General features: G+C 43.6%; 1 protein-coding gene across 3 annotated transcripts in view; it reads left to right on the plus strand.

Moving 5' to 3' along the window:
• The window catches only part of LOC143787418 (uncharacterized), a 55,744-nt gene extending 36,505 nt beyond the window's left edge, over nt 1-19,239 (plus strand). The window contains exons 10-11 of one of the 3 annotated variants that reach the window (XM_077276131.1): nt 1,371-1,488; nt 18,737-19,239. In XM_077276131.1, the coding sequence (XP_077132246.1) occupies nt 1,371-1,488; nt 18,737-18,932 (314 nt within the window). In that variant the 3' untranslated portion in view covers nt 18,933-19,239. The remainder of the gene's footprint in view (nt 1-1,370; nt 1,489-18,736) is intronic. The other 2 variants (XM_077276132.1, XM_077276133.1) reach the window with 2 other exon arrangements.
• The last annotated feature ends 2,629 nt before the right edge of the window (nt 19,240-21,868 follow it).

Raw genomic sequence — 21,868 nt, forward strand, 5'->3', positions numbered from 1 at the left:
GCCACCTATGGTGTTCGGTCAGTGGGGACCGACACCGCTTAAAGGGGTCCTCTGGGATGATGGTATGGCGGCTAGATGGTGACGCTTCCCACAGGTGAAGCGGGGTCCCCAGAGCTCCCAAGGTGTGTGGCAAGGATGTTGTATGCCGACAAATAACAGAGGACACAGGGTTGCAGTCTTTACCTGGTTTACTGAGATGGTATTCAGCCTCAGTCCAGGGTACCAGTAACAGGTGTAGCTGGAGTCCAGGCAGCCCGCAAATAGGTAAGGATCCCTTTGGCAGGTCAGGTTAGGGGCCTTCCACTTCTGAGCTGGTTTCTGGTCCCTTGCTGCCTGTAGTACCTAGCAAAGTACCCTTTTCTTTCACTCCTGTCCTGGGACAGCACCTGCATGGCAGGCAGCTTGAGCTGTTCACTTGGGGTGTCTGGCATGGTGACTCCAGGCTCTAAATTGCTGCTGTGGTGTGAGCAACTCATGTATAGTCCTATGCCCTCCAGTTCTGCTATGGGGCTTGCAGCTCCCCACAGCCTCAGGCTCCCGGTACCCGGTTTCTGCTCTCTGGCTCAAGGAGGCCCACACACAGCCTCCTCTAGCCCTTGATCTCTCTTTTGCTCCTTTGCCTTCACTGTCTGCTCCAGACTAAACTAACTCCTCCTCCAGACCAGGATGGATATCAGGGAAGTTCCCCTAAAACAGGGTTTTGAGCTCCCCCTTCTGGCCTGGAGTTAGAATGTGTTGTGTACAGCTTACCTGCCAAAGGAATCCCTCTTGTTTCCAGGCATAGCACTACCCTCCCCGAGAGGAAGGCAGCACTACTGTGGTACCCGAACTCCTGGGGTGCCACTCAGTCACTCCAAAATGACCTGCAGTACTAGGGACAGTCACTACAAAATAACCTCAGCACTAGGGACAGTCACTACAAAAGGAGCTGCAGTACTAGGGACAGTCACTACAAAAGGAGCTGCAGTACTAGGGACAGTCACTACAAAAGGAGCTGTAATACCAGTTGCAGCCACAAGAAATGTGTGCCAAGTAAACTATGATGGGATAATGGCACTCACCGGACTACACTGTGGTTCCCTTTTCAGCTGAGACTAGTTAGACCACATAGGAAAATGGAAGTAACAATGGCTATCGAACATTGTATCTTGCCATTATGGGCTACATGATGTTTATAATTGATGGATATACCATCAAGTATACATCCAAGATTGAGTGATAGGAAGACAAGTGACCGGTTTGTAGAATATGGCTACCTCATTGTCGTTCTGAAGGTCTGACCATGTATCACTCATATAGACCTTCTCAAATAAACTCTGTAATTAGTATCTAATCCTAAATAAATGGTTCCTCCTCCATTATTCTTATAGTACCACACCCTCAGAAGCAGTTGGCGTACAACACCTCAAAGGCTGGAGTTGTGAAATTAACTCAAACGTTGGGAACAGAATGGATTGACAGAGGTGTGAGAGTCAACTGCATATCACCGTAAGTACTTGTGGGAATGGAAATTATTGAGCAAGATCCTCCACCATTTTGTTAGCCCAATGTTTTGATTTTTTTTGGGGGGGGGTTCCTTGAGTTGAATTTCAGTGAAGTCTAACAAGTTCCCAAAGGTCTACGTCAAACATTATCCAAGAGGGAATTACTGAATCCATTTTCACATAAACCTTTACTTGTTAGAATTTTTTTAAATATCATTCCAGAGACAGACATATAGAATTGTAGATAATACAAATAGTCAAAGTCAAATGGTAAAACATTTTAGATCCACAGTCGAAAACAATTTTTTGCTGCTACATAAAAACTGTTCTTCGCGAAACCTGTGAAGAGTTCAATGTCTGAGATACGAAAAAAATTGCACTTTCTGTCCCATTCAGAGCAGGAAATCCCAACATGGCCTGAAGCACCAACGATCAACTGAGTAAAATGAGACAATTGGCATTCTGCAAAAACTGTCTTGTCCATCTGTGAATATATAGGGAGGGAAAATAAAGGAAGTGGCTTAATCTGGGACATCAGGTCCTCAAATTGTGCCAAAATTTAGGTACAAAAATTGATGCAAATTAAGCCAAACAATAGGTGGTTCAAAGTTAGACAAAGGTTCCTAAATGTGTGCAAAATGTATCATCCCACTTGAGACATTGACTAATTTTCACACTGTCTAATTTAAATCTCCACTATGTAAATATTGACAGGAGTAGTATATCTGTCCCATGATCGTGAATGTGGTAATTAAACTGATTTGTGTCACCATATCCTTGTCCAAGCATTAATTTACGGACTCCTTATTCCTATTATTGGAAATTAGTAAAGGATAACTCTGAGGATGGATTTTTCCTGTTGCCTAAATTTTTGTCAAAGTTGTGTCTATGAAAAGGAAAACTACCGTATAGTTTTGCCTAGAAGTAAATCAAATTGACTTTGAATTTTACCGAAATTTTGGATTCACCCAAAAGTCTGCCATTTTGCTGGATTCCAAAGGGCTGGAGAGGGCTTAAAAAAATACAAATTGTAACAGTTGCTCTTTTTACTGTCTCTCGATGCAGCTTCCGGTCCTCCGTTTCTCTTCTATGTGTCACCAGTCTTTTTTCGTCTTCAAAGTGGTCTTCGCCGGTGCTTCAGGAGCTGACAATAGTCTTGGAACACCTTGATGAAGGGCAAAGCATGTCATGATGTTGTGAGAGGTGCTGAGCACCACTGTGAAGACAGACGATGAAAGGAAGCACGTAGAAGAGGACCAGAGGAGAAGACAAGGAGCTGCGTAGAGGGATAGCTAAGAGCCTGGGAGAGGTGAGTACATTTTTTTTTACATTTTATTATTCTTTGGGATCTGGAGAGACCTCAAAGCATAATAAGGCACATCCCATTTGGACCAAATAAATTTGATGTAACTTTGAGCTAATCTGCATTCATCGACTTCGGAGTCCTTTGTGGAATGTGTATTCTAAACAGTAAATTTTTCTTCGCTCAGCATAGTCAAGTCTATGATGTACGTGCCAAAAAGATACAGGAACAAGCCATCAGATTCATAGTTATGACCCAAAACGCCATTGCTTACTGTATTGTATCATTGCCATCAACAATTAGAGGAGCCAAACAATAAAGTAACATCGACGTTCCGATTCCGACATAGACCTTTCCCCAAATGATGAGCTTAGGACACATAAATTCTGAAAGAAGAAGAAACTCTAATTACTAATTGTGCGTTGCTCTTATTATTTATTTTTCTTCTAGGAAAGGTTTTCATTTTTTTTACTAAATGAAATTCTGGCGTGGGAAATAAATCACTAATAGGCTGTTAGCACAGCACAGTCAATACACCAGCACATTAGTACGTTGGCACTTGCTGTAGGTAATCTGGAAATAATTCAAATGATTCTTGCCTACGAAGATGCACAATGGCAGCTCTCCAAATTAAAAAAAACACAACCGAGGAATTTCTGCACTGACTTTTCGTCCAAAGACTTCTTCACACAAAATCTTCGTCTCCGAGAATGCCAGAATTTTGGTAGCATCTTTGTAGGCATTCTGTATGATGAAGATTCAATAGCCCCGTTGGAGCTTGCAATCTAATTGTCGTTGCTTTGGCTTTGGTAGGAGTTTTAAAGGTGACACGACGTTGTCAAGCGATTAGTGGTCATTAGGAGAAATGGGGGTATTGGCTTTGTACTGATCCGTTAAAACAATTTGCAGATGAGGCCAAAAATTCTCATTGGCCTATTAAGCTCCAAATTGGTTTGCAAATGAGAATGAATGCGTATTTTATGTTATGACATTTGGGACCGTTCAGATTCGTTGTATCGTACAAGTTGGAACATTTACAAAAAGTGTAAACTTAGTTAAAATTAAGCTTTAGAGTCACAAACGGGTTGTTTGGTTTAGAATAGAATTTTTTTAAAAAATACCCAATTTAGTGTTTCCTAAGTGGGGTAATCTGACCCTCACGGTCACGACCTCTATCTATGAAGTACGAAAGTTTCAAAGAGCATCTCTCTCTCTTTGAAGGACCCAGCACATCTGTGTTTAGACATACAGTTAATTGATTTCAACGGGAAGCATGTAATACCTAATTTCTCCTGTGGAGGCACTGTAGGGGATTCAAGCATCTACTGCTAGATTGCAGCTAATCGCTGGAGGTCTCAGCAGCAGTACATCTTGAGATTATCTTACTATTTGGGAATACTTCTGAGAAAAAGGGCATTATCTAATGCGGACAAATCTTTTAAAGGTGCATTCAATGGAATATGTTAAGGTAAAAATGATTGCATGTAAAATATGTATTGATATTAACAAAAGGAAGGTGAAATGTTGTTATGTAAGAACATGTATCAAGTGTTTGGACCCACTTATTGAGGAGCTAAAGACTTACCAATGTAAAAGGTCATTTGATGATGCACCATTCTAGTCTCAGAACGTTGTCCAAGCATAAAGTGCCAGAAGAATAGACCGGTCACTTCTTTGAATCGCTTGATGTTTTTAAAAACTTGGAGTGGTTTAAAATACTTTCATAAGACTGAACATGTGCACAGTGAGTAATTTTTAGATAGACATTATTTTAATAGTTTTTTTCAGGTGGTTTCCGTGTCGTAATGTATAGGGATGAGTGGACCAGTCGATGTTCGGGTTCTTCGGGTTTGACTGAACTGTAGTCCAAAGTTCGGTTTGGGTATGAGAACTCTACCCGAATCCCATAGAATTCAATGGTGACCTGAACTTTAGTGCTGTAAAATTGTCGTAGTAAGGGCCACCAGGGGGCTGCCAAAGAAAGCAGACTTTCTCTCTTCTGTTCTCCTAGAACTCCGAACACTAAAGTAGACTTCCGGGGAAAAGTCCTTGTTTGGAGTTCAGCATCGGACACTAGGTGTCTGATGCAAACCCCGAACTTTACAGTTCAGGTTCACTCACCTCTAGTCATGTGCATATATAACCACTATGCAAAAATGTTTGAGTGTTTAAAGGAGGATTTACAGAGTTTCCACTCTAAAAAAAACCCTCACGGAAAACTCTTCAAAACCACTTTAGAAAGCAAAAACCCCTCCAAAAACTCACCTAAAACAGCAGAGTTTCCTGTTTGAAAAATTAATAGTTTTTGAAAGCCTCAAAAAACTCTCTGTGTACCTCGCCTTATGGTGGTCCTCCTGTCTTTCCCATACTTAGTGACCCGCAATGGTGGTTGAAGGCCATATACGGTAACTCCATCCAGATGTTTGGTGCAAAAAGGAGAAAAAGAGAAATTGTACACGAGGTTAAAAAAAGAGCTTCCATTTAACTTGAGTAAAGATCGATATATATTAACAATCACAAGGAATAAATTATTGTACTTCTTTTGAATCTTCTTTCTTCTACATAAGAATACTTCATTTCCACTTCACTGCTGAATAATAAAAATGGGAGGACAATATTTCCTCATCGTATTATATTTTTGAAATAATTATTTGCCGTCGCCCGGTTTTGCTCTGATGAAGCAGTTTGTTTGAACATCACTAGTCATTAGGTAATGTCAACACCACTTTCAGAATATTTTACTAGGAAACAAATCAGGGACATTATCTAGTGGTACGTGGCCAAAATGATATATTATTCAAAGTGTTGGAGGCCGCGGCCAGTATTAGCGCTTTTGGATAGTAATGGAAACACAAGCTTACGCTGCAGTAAAGCTGGTTGGTGTGTGATGGATGAACTATCGGGAGGAAAACCTGGCAGGAGAATGGTTAAAAAAATGCATGTGGTGTCAGCAGGAGAGCTTTTACAGGACAGGATCCCAACACCATTAGCAAAGTGTTATTAGCTTAGTAATTATAGTGCTTCTTATAAACAAATAATGCCTCCCGAGTAGGGATGAGCGGACCCGTGGAAGTTCCGATTGTGGTATGTGACTCAAACTTTATTTCAAAGTTCGGTTTGTGGACCAGAATTGTAGCCGAACTTGAACCAGGACCTGAATCCAATTGAAAACAATGGAGACCCGAACTTTTGAGCTGGGAAATTCTCTCTTTCTCTCCTGGACTTCCCCGGAACTCCGAAGATTGCATCGGACTTCTGGCAGAATTCCGTATTCAGTGTTTAGCACCGGACACTAACTGTCCGGTGCGAACCTGAAACTTTTAAGTTCGGGTTAGCTCATCTTTACTTCCGAGTGTCGCCTTGAAACCAGTAATGATCCTCCACCCTAAAACAAATAATATCACCCGAGTGCCTTCTTAAAACAAATAATGCCCCCGATTACCTCCATAAAATAAATGTTGCCCAAATAAAACAAATAATCCTCACTGAATGCTCCATTGAAACACATCATGGCTCCTTTAAACAGATACTGCCCTCTGAAGACTCCATTAAAACAAATAATGCCCCTTGAATGCCCTTTTTAGAAAGTATTAATACATCTTTACTTCTGCCTTAAAAAGTAATGATGGCCTCTGAGTGCCTCCTCCAAAAGTTATAATGACCAGTAATAATGTCACTTTTGTGTCACCCCCTACAAAAAAAAGTTTACACTCACCTAATCTGAGCACACTTCTGCTCTTCAGAAAGGCGGCATAATATGGTGACATTATTGCTTCTGTGCATCTCTGCCATCTACGCCATGTTTGGTTTTTGTTCTGGATCTAACCGTATCGGCATCATGTCGACACCCATACAGTTCAAAGTGGCGCTTGCCTTGAGATCCTTGGGCATTAAGTCCAAGGCAAGTAAATTGGCTCTAGAAGCACTACTGCTACTTTGTTTTTTCTTCCTCTTACCAAGGCAACCTAAATCACATGTGTCCAACTTGGGGATCATGGGCCAAATATTGCAACCCACATCATTTGGGAAAGTGGAGAGCTGGTCCTTCTGTGTCCACCGCCTGTGAGTTGCTGAGCAGAGTAGCTTGAAGGTTCGTGTCAGTTCTCAAAATTCTATATGGCACACGCACCCTGTGCTAGCGGCACCTTCTCTGCCAAGCGCTGACTGTGAGTCGCCCGCCTGGGCCATGGGGTACTCGGCAACGGGTTTGGTCGCTCTTAAAGGGGATGTCACTGTGGCTGTGACCCAGTCCATGGCCCTGGGCGCTCACTTAAAGGGGAAAGGTCATTTAAGGGGAATTGTGAATAAAGTCTATTGTTCGTGACACCACCTGTGGTTTTCGGTCAGTAGGGACCAACGCCACTTGAAGGGGTCCTGTGGGGTGATGGTATGGCAGCCAGATGGTGACGCTTCCCACAGGTGTAGTGGGGGCCCCAGGGCTCCCAAGGTGAGGGCTGCAATGATGGTGTATGCCATGTCCATCTCAGTCCAGGGTACCAGGTACAGGTGTCGCGGTGGTCCGGCCGGCCTGGAGGCAATAGATGAATCCCTTTTCCAGTTGAGATCCGTGAGCCTTTCCTACTAATGCTGGTATGCGAGGTCCCTGCTGCCTGAAGCTTGCTGGCAAGGTACCCCTTCTTTCCCCTGTCCTTGGACAGGTACCTGTATGGCAGGCAGCTTGAGCCGTTTTACAGGGTCTCTATCATGACCCGGGCTCTTCAGGTGCTGCTGCGTCTTCAGGTGTGGTGTGGGCAAATCACATACAGTTCTTAGCCCTCCGGTTCTGTCGTGCATCCTGGACAGCGACACGACCTCAGGCTCCCGGTGCCCGGTTTCTGCGTTCTGGCTCTGAGAGTGCCCGGTCGTAGTTCCCCTCTGAGCCCTTTATCTCTCCTCTGCTCCTTCCCTCAGTAGCTCTCCCACATTCAACCCCTCGGGTTCTCCTTCCTTCCTAGAGCTGCAGCTCAATCCAGGCTGTACGGCTCTGCTGTCTGCACTCAGTTCCAGACTTCCTTCTCCGTCCACTGTCTCTCTCCGACTGACTAACTAACTCCTCCTCCAGACCAGGATATCTCTCTGAGGGAAGCTCCCCTGAATCCGGGTTCAGAGCTCCCCCTTCTGGCCTGGGTTTGGAATGTGTTGTGTGTGGGTGCCTTACCTGGTAAAGAGGATCCCCTTTGCTCCAAGCATGATATTACCCTCCCCGAAAGGAAGGCAACATCACTGTAACAACTGGTGATCTAGGGTTTTACATGTGCCCTACGTCGGACCACCCAACCAGCAGTTTCCAGATGCTGTTCATAAGTTCAATAGTTTAAGTATTTTTTAACTGCCTCGGGTTTCCAAAGACCAAGAATTTTAAGGGTTTGCCCACTACTAGGACAACCCCTTCTTGATCCAAATGTTTGGCTCCCATAAAATATTAAAGCTTATACTCACCTCCCGTGCCGCCGTTGTTCCTCCAATGTTGGCACTCGTGGCCCCAGGGTTTGAGTGTGGTTGTTGTGACATGTGACGCCGGCACCCAATCAACGCTGACGTCACTGTCCCCACCTTCGGACAAATCGATCATGAAGAGGTCCAGGCTACTGCTGTGGTCAGAATTGTTCTTCCTGCTCAATTCGACAGGAAGCGAGGACAGTGACACCAGCCCTGACTGGGTGCCAGCATCATGTGTCACAACAACTGCATGGGAGCCCTGGGAGACGGAGTGTGGACATCATAGGAACAGCGCCAGCACAGCTTTATTATTTTCTGGGGGCCGAGCGATGGGTATGAGAAGACATTGTCCAAGTAGTGGACAGCTTCTTTAACCCCTTAAGCACCAGGGGTGTTTCAGTTTCTGTTTTTTGCTCCCCTTCTTCCCAGAGCCATAACTTTGTTATTTTTCCGTCAAAATGGCCATATGAGAGTTTGTTTTTTGCGGGTCGAGTTGTACTTTTGAACAGCCCCATTTTTTTAACCATATCATGTACTGTAAAACGAAAAAAAAATTCAAAGTGTGGTGAAAATGCAAAAAAGTGCAATTCCACAATTGTTTTTTTTCTGCCATGTTCACTAAATGCTAAAACTGACCTGCCATTATTATTCTCCAGGTCGTTACGAGTTCGTAGATAGTAAGTAACCCCTCAAATGAGGAAAAGTCAATTAATCACAAGTTTCAGATCCGCATAATAAATAATCTGCTGGGTCTCAAATTTCATTTCGGGTCATATGGACCCAAACAGAACAACAGGGTTAAAAAACGCTATTGATTTCTTTGTTGTTTAATGGCGTAAAAGAAAAAAATTACTGGAAAATGCCAGTAAAAAAGACGCCACCCAAAAATGCAAAAAGTTTGAAAGAAAGCTCAGGAAATGATCTCCCCACCCCCAAAAAAAATTAAATAAGGCTATGTTCACACCTTGTGTTTTTGTTGCGTTTTTTTTTTTTTCGGCAGGCAAAACCTGGTAAAAGAAGCTGCTTACAAAAAGTAGGTTTTGCTGTGTTCTTTTGCCCAATTTTTGTTGTCATTTGGGCATGCTGATAAAGTTTAGTGCCCCCCCAAAAAAAATTATGATGCAACTTCCTTAAGGTATTTGCCCCAAAAATGCAGCAAAACTTAATACCTGCGTTTTTTGCTGCGTTTTCGCACTTACTGAAAAAAAAGCTGAAAGAAGTGACATGCTGCAGTTTAAAAAAAAAACAAAAACGCAGCAGTTTTCCAAATCAGTCAGGAAAAATAATCAATTTGTGTGCATGTCATTTCTGAAATCTCATACTTTGCTGGTACTATAAAACACGGCTTAAAATTTGCAATAAAAAAAAGCAGCAAAAAAAATAAAAATAAAATAGATAATAAAAATAAAACGTAGCAAAAAAAAGGCAACGTTAAAACGCTTAGGAAAAGGCATCTTCCTCTTGAAAAAAAAAAAAAAAATCGCCGCGTTTTCCCACCTGAAAAGACGTCGTGGGCACATACCCTTGGATGATTTTATTAAATGAGACCCAAGGCGTTGTCAAATCCATACGGTAAGCGCATCCCCCTCTCTCTTTCGGGATCACCGTTGCGTGGCCTCGGCTTGAATTAAACCGAAGACGTTCCGAAAGGAGAGATTTTTTTTTTTTCCTTTTCAATATATTTGTTCATTTCATATTTGTCGCCGGTTTGTTTGCTAATTTTCATTTGCAGGCGTCACTTCTCGCAGCTAACTGGGCGCCTCAATGGGCCACTGATTTCTTTGAAATGACAGGCTGTAAATATGCATAAAAAAAGCATTGCAATTAGCGCGTGTGTGGTTCAGTGCTGCTTGATTTCATTGGCAAGTTTACCCACTGTGTTGATAAGCTACATTATCTAGAAAATTGGCCGCTGAAAAACAGCACCTTTGATTGCCAGCGAAAGTTTCAGATAACAGGGTGCTGAAGGGAATTATAATTGAGGTTGAATATGTTAACCGGGGTGTCACATGCTCCTTAGAAGCGCTAATTTATCAGCATGTTGGAATTTTTATTAACATTTGGAAAGCGTCCCTGCCACACTAATGAACTACAATTGGCAGTTCGGATTTTAGTTACTGTCATCTATAAGAAGTTAAATGGAATTTCATTGTCGGCACAGATATGTAAATTTATTTGTTCCGGGGGCTACACAAATTATACATTGCACACAACACAAATATGACGCCGAGGAGAGATAGCGCCAATCAGTGTCAGCTCCATCCATGCCTGCCCGCCTGCCTGCCCGCCTGCCTCCGCCGCCGCCGGTGAAATTGAAGTTTTATTGTGTCCGGTTCTCATTAATAAAATGGGATGTTAATGCCGTTTTGTACATTTTAATGGGAAATCATTGTTTTAATCGAGGTTGTCAAGGCTGGAGGGGGGTTGGAGGCTCAGTAGAGGAGATCGGAGTCCCCCTCCCGGCCGTACTGAGGCTTGTAGTTTATTATATGCTTAGGAAACTGGCCATTGTTTTAGGGGAGGATGGGAAAAGAGGAATTTGCGGGGTGGGAAGGGGACAAGGGGCTTGGGACGTTTTTTGGCAATTTAGGCAAATCAATCGATTCCAAACTAATCGAAATTCCGACCAAAGTTTGGATGATCGTGAATCTGAATTTTTGGGGGATTCGATTTAGCCACCATTCTACTGGCGGGAAGAGGTAAAAAAAACCCTTATACTCATTCTCCAAACACCACCACCTCCAGTCTCTCCCGTTTTTCCCGTTCCGGGCCATTGGTGCTGCCATTCTTCAGTAGGTCCCATGATGGTAGCTGCTAAGCATTCTTGTGTTGTCACACACTACTTGTAATCTTTACTCAGTGTTGTAACGCTTCCTCTCCCCATCTTAATTTCTAAGCGGTGACATTCTCTCACTATACAGATTCACCCTAAAATGGCTGCTGCATTCCCTGCCTTGGCTTTTATACAGGATGTGATAGTAACTTCTGATTGGCTGTGCTTCACCATGTTATGTGATAACTGCAAGGCATTGTGAGGAAACCTATACAGCAGCCACTGAGGTCATACGAGCCTTCTCTGACTGATTTAATCTTCAGATATGTGTAAAATGGCAGAGTAATATTTTTTTGGGAATTTGTGAAAATTGAGTTGCAAAATGTTCAAATTTGCCGGATCCAACAAATTTCTTAAATTCAACAAATTTGATTTGCATTTGCGGGCATGCATGTTTACCGTCGCTCCATTCACATGGGGGGACACATTCTTGAGACAATACAGGTTGGGCCATTTATATGGATACACCTGGGTGGGCCATGTATATGGATACACCTAAATAAAATGGGAATGGTTGGTGATATCAACTTCCTGTTTGTAGCACATTAGTATATGGGAGGGGGAAAACTTTTCAAGATGGGTGGTGACCATGGCGGCCATTTTGAAGTTGGCCATTTTGGATAAAACTTTATAAATGGCCCACCCAGGTGTATCCATATAAATGGCCCACCCTGTACATTTATCACATACACCATGTACACATCACCCTGCATTATCCGCCATTTAAAAGCCTTTAAGAATTGATTCTTTGAGTTTTGAAATTTTGCCAAATTTATGAGAATCAAAGGGAAATTGATTATCGACCGGATGAATTAATTTGTTCACTTCTTCCTCCATTGATTAATTCTTTTGCATTTTTAAGATCTCTGTTTGCTATAGTGAAGTGAATGGGAACCTCGTGTCCTGCCGGGGTGACAGACCCCTCCTTAGTGCCGTTCTGTATTTTTTTTTTATTGGCTTTTTTTTATTGAACTGGTCCATAGTGAAATGTCTATTTATCTGATATCATTACTACATAATTTATTTTGCAGAGTGGAATCAGGAATAAGTAATGAGCTATAAATGATGATGTGATTGCAGCGGGAGATATTTCGCCGTGCTCAGCAGACTTCCTGTCCGGTTGATCTAGTGTAGCACATATCAACCAATCATTATTTATTTATTATATCCTATATACTTTACATAAAATATCATTATTAGTATTATTACAATTTATTACACCTTATTACATTACCAATTATTATAATATAATAATAATAATAATTTTTATTTATATAGCGCCAACATATTCCGCAGCGCTTTACAAATTATAGAGGGAACTTGTACAGACAATAGACATTACAGCATAACAGAAATCACAGTTCAAAACAGATACCAGGAGGAATGAGGGCCCTGCTCGCAAGCTTACAACCTATGAGGAAAAGGGGAGACACGAGAGGTGGATGGTGACAATTGCTTTAGTTATTTGGACCATCCATAGTGTAAGGCTCGGGTGTTCATGTAAAGCTGCATGAACCAGTTAACTGCCTAAGTATGTAGCAGTACAGACATAGAGTGCTATTAACTGTATAAAGTGTATGAGAACATGATGCGAGGAACCGGATTATGGTTTAAGTTTTTTTTTTTTTTTTATTAGGCAACACAGGAATAGTTAGGTTAATGTGTTGAGGCGGTAGGCCAATCTGAACAAATGAGTTTTTAGGGCACGCTTAAAACTGTGGGGATTGGGGATTAATCATATTAACCTGGGTAGCGCATTCCAAAGAATCGGCGCAGCACGTGTAAAGTCTTGGAGACGGGAGTGGGAGGTTCTGATTATTGAGGATGCTAACCTGAGGTCATTAGCGGAGCGGAGGGCACGGGTAGGGTGGTAGACTGAGACCAGAGAGGAGATGTAGGCTAGTGCTGAGCCATGGAGTGCTTTGTGGATGAGGGTAGTAGTTTTGTACTGGATTCTGGAGTGGATGGGTAGCCAGTGTAATGACTGGCACAAGGTAGAGGCATCGGTGTAACGGTTGGTGAGGAATATAATCCTAGCAGCAGCATTCAGGACAGATTGGAGCGGGGAGAGTTTGGTAAGAGGGAGGCCGATTAGTAGAGAGTAGGGTTGAGCGACTTTTATTTTTATAGGATCGAGTCGAGTTTCACGAAACCCGACTTTCTCAAAAGTCGGGTCGAGTGAAATCGGCCGATCCTATAAAAAAGTCGGAGTCGGGGTCGGCCGAAACACGAAACCCAATACAGTGCAATGGGATACTATGGTTCCCAGGGTCTGAAGGAGAGGAAACTCTCCTTCAGGCCCTGGGATCCATATTAATGTGTAAAATAAAGAATTAAAATAAAAAATATTGATATACTCACCTCTCCGACGCAGCCTGGACCTTACCGCTGGTAACCGGCAGCCTTCTTTGCTTAAAATGAGTGCGTTCAGGGCCTTCCATGACGTCACGGCTTGTGATTGGTCGCGGCAGCTCATGTGATCGCCACGCGACCAATCACAAGCTGTGACGTAATTCTCAGGTCCTAAATTCCTAATTCTAGGAATTTAGGACCTGAGAATTACGTCACGGCTTGTGATTGGTCGCGTGGCGGTCACATGGGCGGCGGCGACCAATCACAAGCCGTGACGTCATCTAAGGCCCTGAACGCGCTCATTCTTAGGAAGGAAGGCTGCCGGAAAGAAGCCGAGGGTGAGTATATTCCTATTAGGTATATACTCACCCTCGGACGCGCCCTGCTTCTTTCCGGCAGCCTTCCTTCTTAAGAATGAGCGCGTTCAGGGCCTTAGATGACGTCATGGCTTGTGATTGGTCGCGGCCGCCCATGTGACCGCCACGCGACCAATCACAAGCCGTGACGTAATTCTCAGGTCCTAAATTCCTAGAATTAGGAATTTAGGACCTGAGAATTACGTCACGGCTTGTGATTGGTCGCGTGGCGGTCACATGAGCGGCCGCGACCAATCACAAGCCGTGACGTCATGGAAGGCCCTGAACGCGCTCATTTTAAGCAAAGAAGGCTGCCGGTTACCAGCGGTAAGGTCCAGGCTGCGTTGGAGAGGTGAGTATATCAATATTTTTTATTTTAATTCTTTATTTTACACTTAAATGTGGATTCCGATACCGATTTCCGATATCGCAAACATATCGGAACTCGGTATCAGAATTCCGATTCCAGATTCAGAAGATCGCCGACCTCATGGCCGACCCCACACAGGGGTCGGGTCGGGTTTCATGAAACCCGACTTTGCCAAAAGTCGGCGACTTCTGAAAATGGACGACCCGTTTCGCTCAACCCTAGTAGAGAGTTACAATGATCCAGACGAGAATGAATAAGTGAGACAGTAAGAGTTTTTGCAGAGTCGAAAGTAAGAAAAGGGCGAATTCTAGAAATGTTTTTGAGATGCAGATAAGAAGAGCGAGCCAGTGATCGGATGTGAGGGGTGAATGAAAGCTCGGAATCAAGTATGACCCCAAGGCAGCGGGCATGTTGCTGTGGAGTAATGGTGGAACCGCACACGGAGATGGCAATGTCAGGCAAAGGTAGGTTAGTAGAGGGGGAGAACACGAGGAGTTCAGTTTTTGACAGGTTCAGTTTCAGATAGAGGGAGGACATGATGTTAGAGACAGCGGTAAGACAATCACTGGTGTTTTCTAAAAAGGTCGGCGTGATATCAGAAGTGTATAATTGGGTGTCGTCAGCATAGAGATGGTACTGGAACCCAAATCTACTGATTGTTTGTCCAATAGGGGCAGTATACAAAGAGAAGAGGAGGGGGCCTAGGACTGATCCTTGAGGAACCCCAACAGTAAGGGGAAGGTGAGAGGAGGGGGAACCAGCAAAACATACAGTGAAGGATCGGTCAGAGAGATAGGAGGAGAACCAAGAGAGAACGGTGTCCTTGAGGCCGATGGAGCGGAGCATAGTGAGGAGGAGCTGATGATCCACAGTGTCGAATGCTGCGGAGAGATCCAAGAGAATTAGCATGGAGTAGTGACCATTAGATTTAGCTGGTAGTAGGTCATTAGAGAATTTAGTGAGGGCAGTTTCAGTAGAATGTAAAGAGCGGAAACCAGATTGAAGAGGGTCGAGAAGAGAGTTATCTTAGAGATAGCAGATAAGACAGGAGTGGACCAGGCGTTCGAGGAGTTTAGAGATGAAGGGAAGATTAGAGACAGGTCTATAATTAGCGGCACAATTTTGGCCGAGGGATGGTTTTTTAAGTAATGGATGTATGATGGCATGCTTAAATGAGGAGAGAAAAATACCGGAAGAGGGAGAAAGGATGAATATTTTTGTTAGGTGAGAGGTGACAGCCGGGGAAAGGGACTGGAGGAGATGTGACAGAATGGGGTCACTGGTGCAAATGGTCGGGCGAGAAGATGCAAGGAGCCTGATTACTTCTTCTGTAACTGGTTCAAAGTCAGAGAGTGAACTAGATGCAGTGGGGGAAGGAGGACAGTGCATGGTATGAAGGGATTGGGAGATAATTTCCTGTCGATTGTGGTCAATTTTTTCTTTGAAGTAATTGGCCTGATCGTCAGCGCGGAGATCCGTGGTTGGGCCCTGCACTCTTGGGTTGAGTAGGGACTGGAAAGTGTCAAAGAGTTGTTTAGGGTTTTTGGACAGCGAGGTGATGAGGGTGTTGAATTAGGTTTGTTTGGAGAGGTGAAGGGCAGAGTTGTATGTTTTTAACATGAACTTATAATGGATGAAATCTTCGGGTAGATTAGATTTTCTCCACAGACGTTCAGCGCACCTGGAGCACCACTGCAGGAAACGTGTTTGCAGCGTGTGCCACGGTTGTCGCCGTCTGTGCCGAGTTGTTCTATGTATAGGAGGTGCCGCTTCATCCAGGGCACTTTGCAGGGTTTCATTGTAATGCTTCAGAGCAGAATCAGGACATGAGATGGAGGAGATAAGGGCCAATGATGACTGCAAGTTCTTCATAAGTTTCTGGGTGTTAATGGCCTGTATGTTTCTATAAGTGTGGAAAGTGGGGGTGACCTGAGCGGGATGGCAGTTCTTGATAGAGAATGAAAGAAGGTTGTGGTCAGAGAGCGGGAGAGGGGAGTTTGTGAAATCATCCACTGAGCAAAGCCGGGAGAAGACCAAGTCGAGGGAGTTTCTATTTTCATGCATTGGAGAGTTAGTATACTGTGAGAGGCCGAAAGAGGAGGTTAGAGATAAAAGGTGAGAAGCAGATGGGGAGAGGGGAGAAGCAATGGGGATGTTGAAATCACCCATGATGAGGGTGGGGGTGTCACAGGAGAGAAAGTGTGGAAGCCAGGTGGCAAAGTGATCCAGGAACTGATGAGAGGGGCCGGGAGGACGATACACCACCGCCACTCGCATGGAGAAGGGGATGTAGAGTCTGAGAGCATGGACCTCAAAGGAAGGGAAGACAAGTGAGGGTACTTGGGGGATAACTTGGAAGGTACATTTGGGTGAAAGGAGCAAACCAACGCCTCCACCTGCTCTGTTGTCCGATCTTGGGGTATGAGAGAAGTGTAGTCCACCATATGAAAGAGCAGCAGCAGCGGTGGTGTCTGACTGCTGGATCCAGGTTTCAGTAAGAGCCAGGAGATTAAGAGAATTAGAAAGGAAGAAGTCATGAATGAAGTAGAGTTTATTACACAGAGCGAGAATTCCAAAGGGCACAATTGAAAGGGCAGAAGGCATGCATGGAATATTAATAAGGTTAGAGGGGTTTCTGGGTGTAGCAGTTGGGAGGTTTGACTGGCTATAACATGGGGGGCCGGGGTTGGGAGAGATGTCTGTTGTGAACTCTGCTAGCAGGCTCCCTCTTGTGGTCACAACTGGTACTGTGTGAGTGTTGTCTTTGGGCTCCCTCTGGTGGTTTTCTTTGTTCTCCTGTGGGTTTGTGGCTGGATCAGCTGCCTCGTTATCCACCAGTGAGGTTTTCTATTTAGCTCAGCTGCAACTTCACTTGTTGCCTGCTGTCAATGTGTTCAGACCCATTCTGATTTCATCTGACTACGTTTGGTCTCAGTCTTTCCAAGACAAGCTAAGTTTTGCTTTTCAGTTTCTTACTCATCAGTTATCAATATGTGTTCTGTGTATGATGAGTTTAATCCAGCTCGCTAACATGTGATTTTCTGCTTGCTGGTAGCTCTGGGGTTCAGACTTGCTCCCCTCACACCGTTAGTTGGTGTGAGGGACTTGCGCATTGTCTGAGTGGATTTTTAGAGGGTTTTTTACTGACCGCATAGATCCCTTTCTATTTTCTGCTATCTAGTATTAGCGGGCCTCCTTTGCTGAATCTGATTCATCTCTGTGTTTGTACTTTCCCCTTAACTCACCGTTATTATCTGTGGGGGGCTTTCTATATCTTTGGGGTCATTTCCCAGAGGCAAGGGAGGTCTTGCTTTCTCTCTAGGAGTAGTCAGTTTCTCAGGCCGTGACGAGACGTCTAGGATTTTAGGGACGTTCCACGGCTACTTATAGTTGTGTGTGGTTAGGATCAGGTATGCGGTCAGTCCAGTTACCACCTCCCAGAGCTGGTCTATTGTTTAGTACTTAGCTGGTCTGGTTTTCGGATCCTCTGCCACTGGGATCATAACAGATGTCTCCAGCAACTAGGAGAAGGAGGATAGAAAGAGTGAGCAGATGGTTAAGTGATTTGTGAGAACGTCTCTTGTGTTGGATGGTGGGACTGAATGGATCTGCGCTGTTAAGCAATGTGAACAGAGCATGAGTGCTATACATAGGAGAGGCAAGGACAGAGGGGACGATATATTATTATTATATTGTTTATTAATTTTTTGCAAAATATAAACTATTGTTATCTGTCATCGGCCTTTTGGAAAGAGGTATAACTTTTACAGCTTCAAGCTACAAACATTAGAACAGGTTTTTTATGCTAATTTAACTCAATGTCCCAAACTAATTGCTATTTTTAGTAAATAATGGTGATTTATTTTTTTTGCTTATTTCTTGTCGTCTTTTTGTGAAAATGAATCCCACCCAAAGGCATAAATGAAGTGGGTGCAAGGTTTGCAATTGCACTGATACCCAGGAAACTATGGGGTGGGCCCAAAAGGTCTTTTTGGCCCATATGAGATGGCTAATGCCATTAAGGACCCATAATAATTGGTGGCCCTGTTAGAGATTCGGTATTGGGGTCCATGAACTGGGGCGTAACTACAGTAAGTTCAGGGGTTGCAATCACACAAAAGTCCCTTTTGCCTATATAAAAAGACCCATGCTATTATAGACTTGCAAAAATGGGGGGCCCGGTAGTGCTTTTGCATTGGGGCCCACGAGTTTCAATTTACGTCACTGCCCATGAGCTTCAGATTACACCCCTGCTCACACCACCCAGTACTATTGGGACTCTAACAGTTCTAGATTAATGGGGCTTTTGTCTACCATACCCATGTGTGCCAAAAAAGAGCTGCAGCTTGTGCTTCAGAGCTGCTCTTCCTACAAAAACTATTCAATTAAGTTGACACCATCGTTAGCCATACTGAAGTCGTTGGGTCTTGCAGTCATCTGGTGACCCATCACAGATGCCGTAATGTAGCCAAATCCATGAGATGGCCCACGTGCAACCTGAAGGATTTAGTGATTTAAAAAAAACCTTCTATAAAAGAAAAGAATAATCCCAATATTTTTTCTGAAAATCATTTAGAGTTTTGTTTTTCTTTGTTGCAGGGGCATCGTGGATACGCCGCTTATCCATTCAGAAGCCTTGAAGCCGCTGGTAGCACGCTGGGTGTCCGACATCCCTGCTGGGAGGCTGGCACAAGTGACAGATCTACAAGCTGCCGTGGTGTACTTGGCGTCAGAGGCTTCGGACTATGTGACCGGACACAATTTAGTTATTGATGGGGGGCAGAGTCTGTGGTAGCGATTGTTAAAATAAGGTAGCATCCTTTCTAATATGGAGGGGCAAGTTTACTGTCAATTCAAAGAGGATGTGTCTATACCAGGAATTAAGTGCTTAAAAGTCATGTCAAAAGTAGGCAGTTTTTGGTCTTCTTTTATTTCCACTGTTCCCCTGAGTAATACGCTTTTTGTCTTTTTTAAATCCGCCATACGGTTCCAGAGATATAAGCCTTTTTCATTTAGTTATTCTGGTATTTACAAGGGGGCAGTGCAGAGTAGCCTAAAGACACGCCCCAGAGGAACCTTTGAACCACGCCCCTTTGTAAAAACTTTAAAAAGTAGTGCTAAACGAAAACACCCATATCTCTGGAATAGTATGGTGGATTTTTAAAAGAAAAACAGAATATTTATTGGTAGCAGTGAGGGAATAAAGTAAGAACAAAAACTTTCCACTTTTGATCTGGTGACAGGTTCTCTTTAAAATTAATTTAGTTTTCAATTTTAATTTTTTGTAAACAATTTAAAAAAGAAAAACGGTATTCGTACAGTGTATTTACTTTCAGATTAGGAGTTTTAGACTCTGTTCACACCTGTTTAGTGATGTCTGTTACTAAGTGAAGGCGCAGTTCTGTGCTGACCCATCCTACAAACTCCTACATCCTACATCCTTAAACTCTGATTGCAATTTCTGACATTACGGCTGCAAAAGTTTTGCAACATGTCACACTAATTGGGATGACCACGTCTCCTGAAAATTTGTACCAGCCAGATTCACTCAAAATGGCTTGTAGACATTATCCAGAACTAATAAAATTTGTTGCAAATTGAAAGTGTCCCAGCAATGTGTCGCTTTCGATGCGGCTTACTAAAGTTTTGATAAAATCATAGTTTTATCAGCAGAAGAACTACAAACCTGCTACTGTATTATCCAACCACACCCCCAGCACTGATTGGCTGCTTTCTGCAAAGCGTACACAGAAAGTGGCCAATCAGTGGTGTGGGCGGGGTTATACAGAGCTCAGCATGCAGAGAACTGATAAATCTGCTGCAGATAAAACAGGAATTTTATCAAAACTACAGCACGCAGACCCGTAAGTGATACATTACTGGAATCAGGGTCTATGCCCCTACATCATCCTGCTCTCAGATGAGGTATTAAAAACCTGGTGACAGACTCTCTTTAAATTCAGCTGGTTGCAGGTCCTGAAGCAGCTGGAAGTGCACTATGTACACTGTTGTGAAATTGGATTTTGGGCTCCCCCGGTGGCCACTGGTGGAATTGAACTTGTGTGCATCATCTCCTCTGTTCACCTGTTCCCATCAGGATGTGGGAGTCGCTATTTAACCTTGCTCCTCTGTCACTTCCATGCCGGTCAACATTGTAATCAGAAGCCTTTCTGTGCATGTTCCTGCTACCAGACAACTTCCAGCTAAGTCGGACTTTTGTCCTTGTTTGTTTTTTGCATTTTGTTCCAGTTCACAGCTGCAGTTTCGTTTCTGTGTCTGGAAAGCTCTTGTGATCTGAAATTGCCACTCTGATGTTATGAGTTAATACTAGAGTCTTAAAGTAATTTCAGGATGGTGTATTGATAGGGTTTTCAGCTGACCATGAAAGTACCCTTTCTGTCTTCCTGCTATCTAGTAAGCGGACCTCGATTTTGCTAAACCTATTTTCATACTACGTTTGTCATTTTCATCTTAAATCACCGCCAATATATGTGGGGGCCTCTGTCTGCCTTTCGGGGAAATTTCTCTAGAGGTGAGCCAGGACTATGTTTTCCTCTGCCAGGATTAGTTAGTCCTCCGGCCGGCGCTGGGCGTCTAGGGATAAAACGCAGGCTACGCTACCCGGCTACTGTTAGTTGTGCGGCAGGTTTAGTTCATGGTCAGTTTAAGTTTCCATCCTTCCAAGAGCTAGTTCCTATGTATGCTGGGCTATGTTCTCTTGCCATTGAGAACCATAACAGTTTGACCGGCCCACAAAGGGTTAAATTAATTGGCAGAGAAAGGAGAGAAAAAAGAAGTCTGCTGAAATTTTTTTTTTTTTTTTTTTTTCCTTCAGTTCTGAGTGTGCTTTCAATTGAATCACTTGCAAGTCTGCCTATATTGCAGCCTTCCTCTCTCTCTCTCCTTCTAATCCTGGAATGGCTCTGTGTTCACCTGTTTAAAATGGATATTCAGAGTTTAGCTGCAGGTTTGAATAATCTCACCACGAAAGTTCAAAATTTACAAGATTTTGTTGTTCATGTTCCTATATCTGAACCTAGAATTCCTTTGCCTGAATTTTTCTCGGGGAATAGATCTTGCTTTCAAAATTTCAAAAATAATTGCAAGTTGTTTTTGTCCCTGAAATCTCGCTCTGCTGGAGATCCTGCTCAGCAGGTCAGGATTGTGATTTCCTTGCTCCGGGGCGACCCTCAAGATTGGGCTTTTGCATTGGCTCCAGGGGATCCTGCGTTGCTCAATGTGGATGCGTTTTTTCTGGCCTTGGGGTTGCTTTATGAGGAACCTCATTTAGAGCTTCAGGCGGAAAAAGCCTTGATGTCCCTATCTCAGGGGCAAGATGAAGTTGAAATATACTGCCAAAAATTCCGTAAATGGTCTGTGCTTACTCAGTGGAATGAGTGCGCCCTGGCGGCGAATTTCAGAGAGGGTCTCTCTGATGCCGTTAAGGATGTTATGGTGGGGTTCCCTGTGCCTGCGGGTCTGAATGAGTCCATGACAATGGCTATCCAGATCGATAGACGTCTGCGGGAGCGCAAACCTGTGCACCATTTGGCGGTGTCTACTGAGAAGACGCCAGAGAATATGCAATGTGATAGAATTCTGTCCAGAAGCGAACGGCAGAATTTTAGACGAAAAAATGGGTTGTGCTTTTATTGTGGTGATTCAACTCATGTTATATCAGCATGCTCTAAGCGTACTAAGAAGCTTGATAAGTCAGTTTCAATTGGCACT

This window comes from Ranitomeya variabilis, chromosome 8, assembly GCF_051348905.1.
Source record: "Ranitomeya variabilis isolate aRanVar5 chromosome 8, aRanVar5.hap1, whole genome shotgun sequence".
NCBI lineage: Eukaryota > Metazoa > Chordata > Amphibia > Anura > Dendrobatidae > Ranitomeya > Ranitomeya variabilis.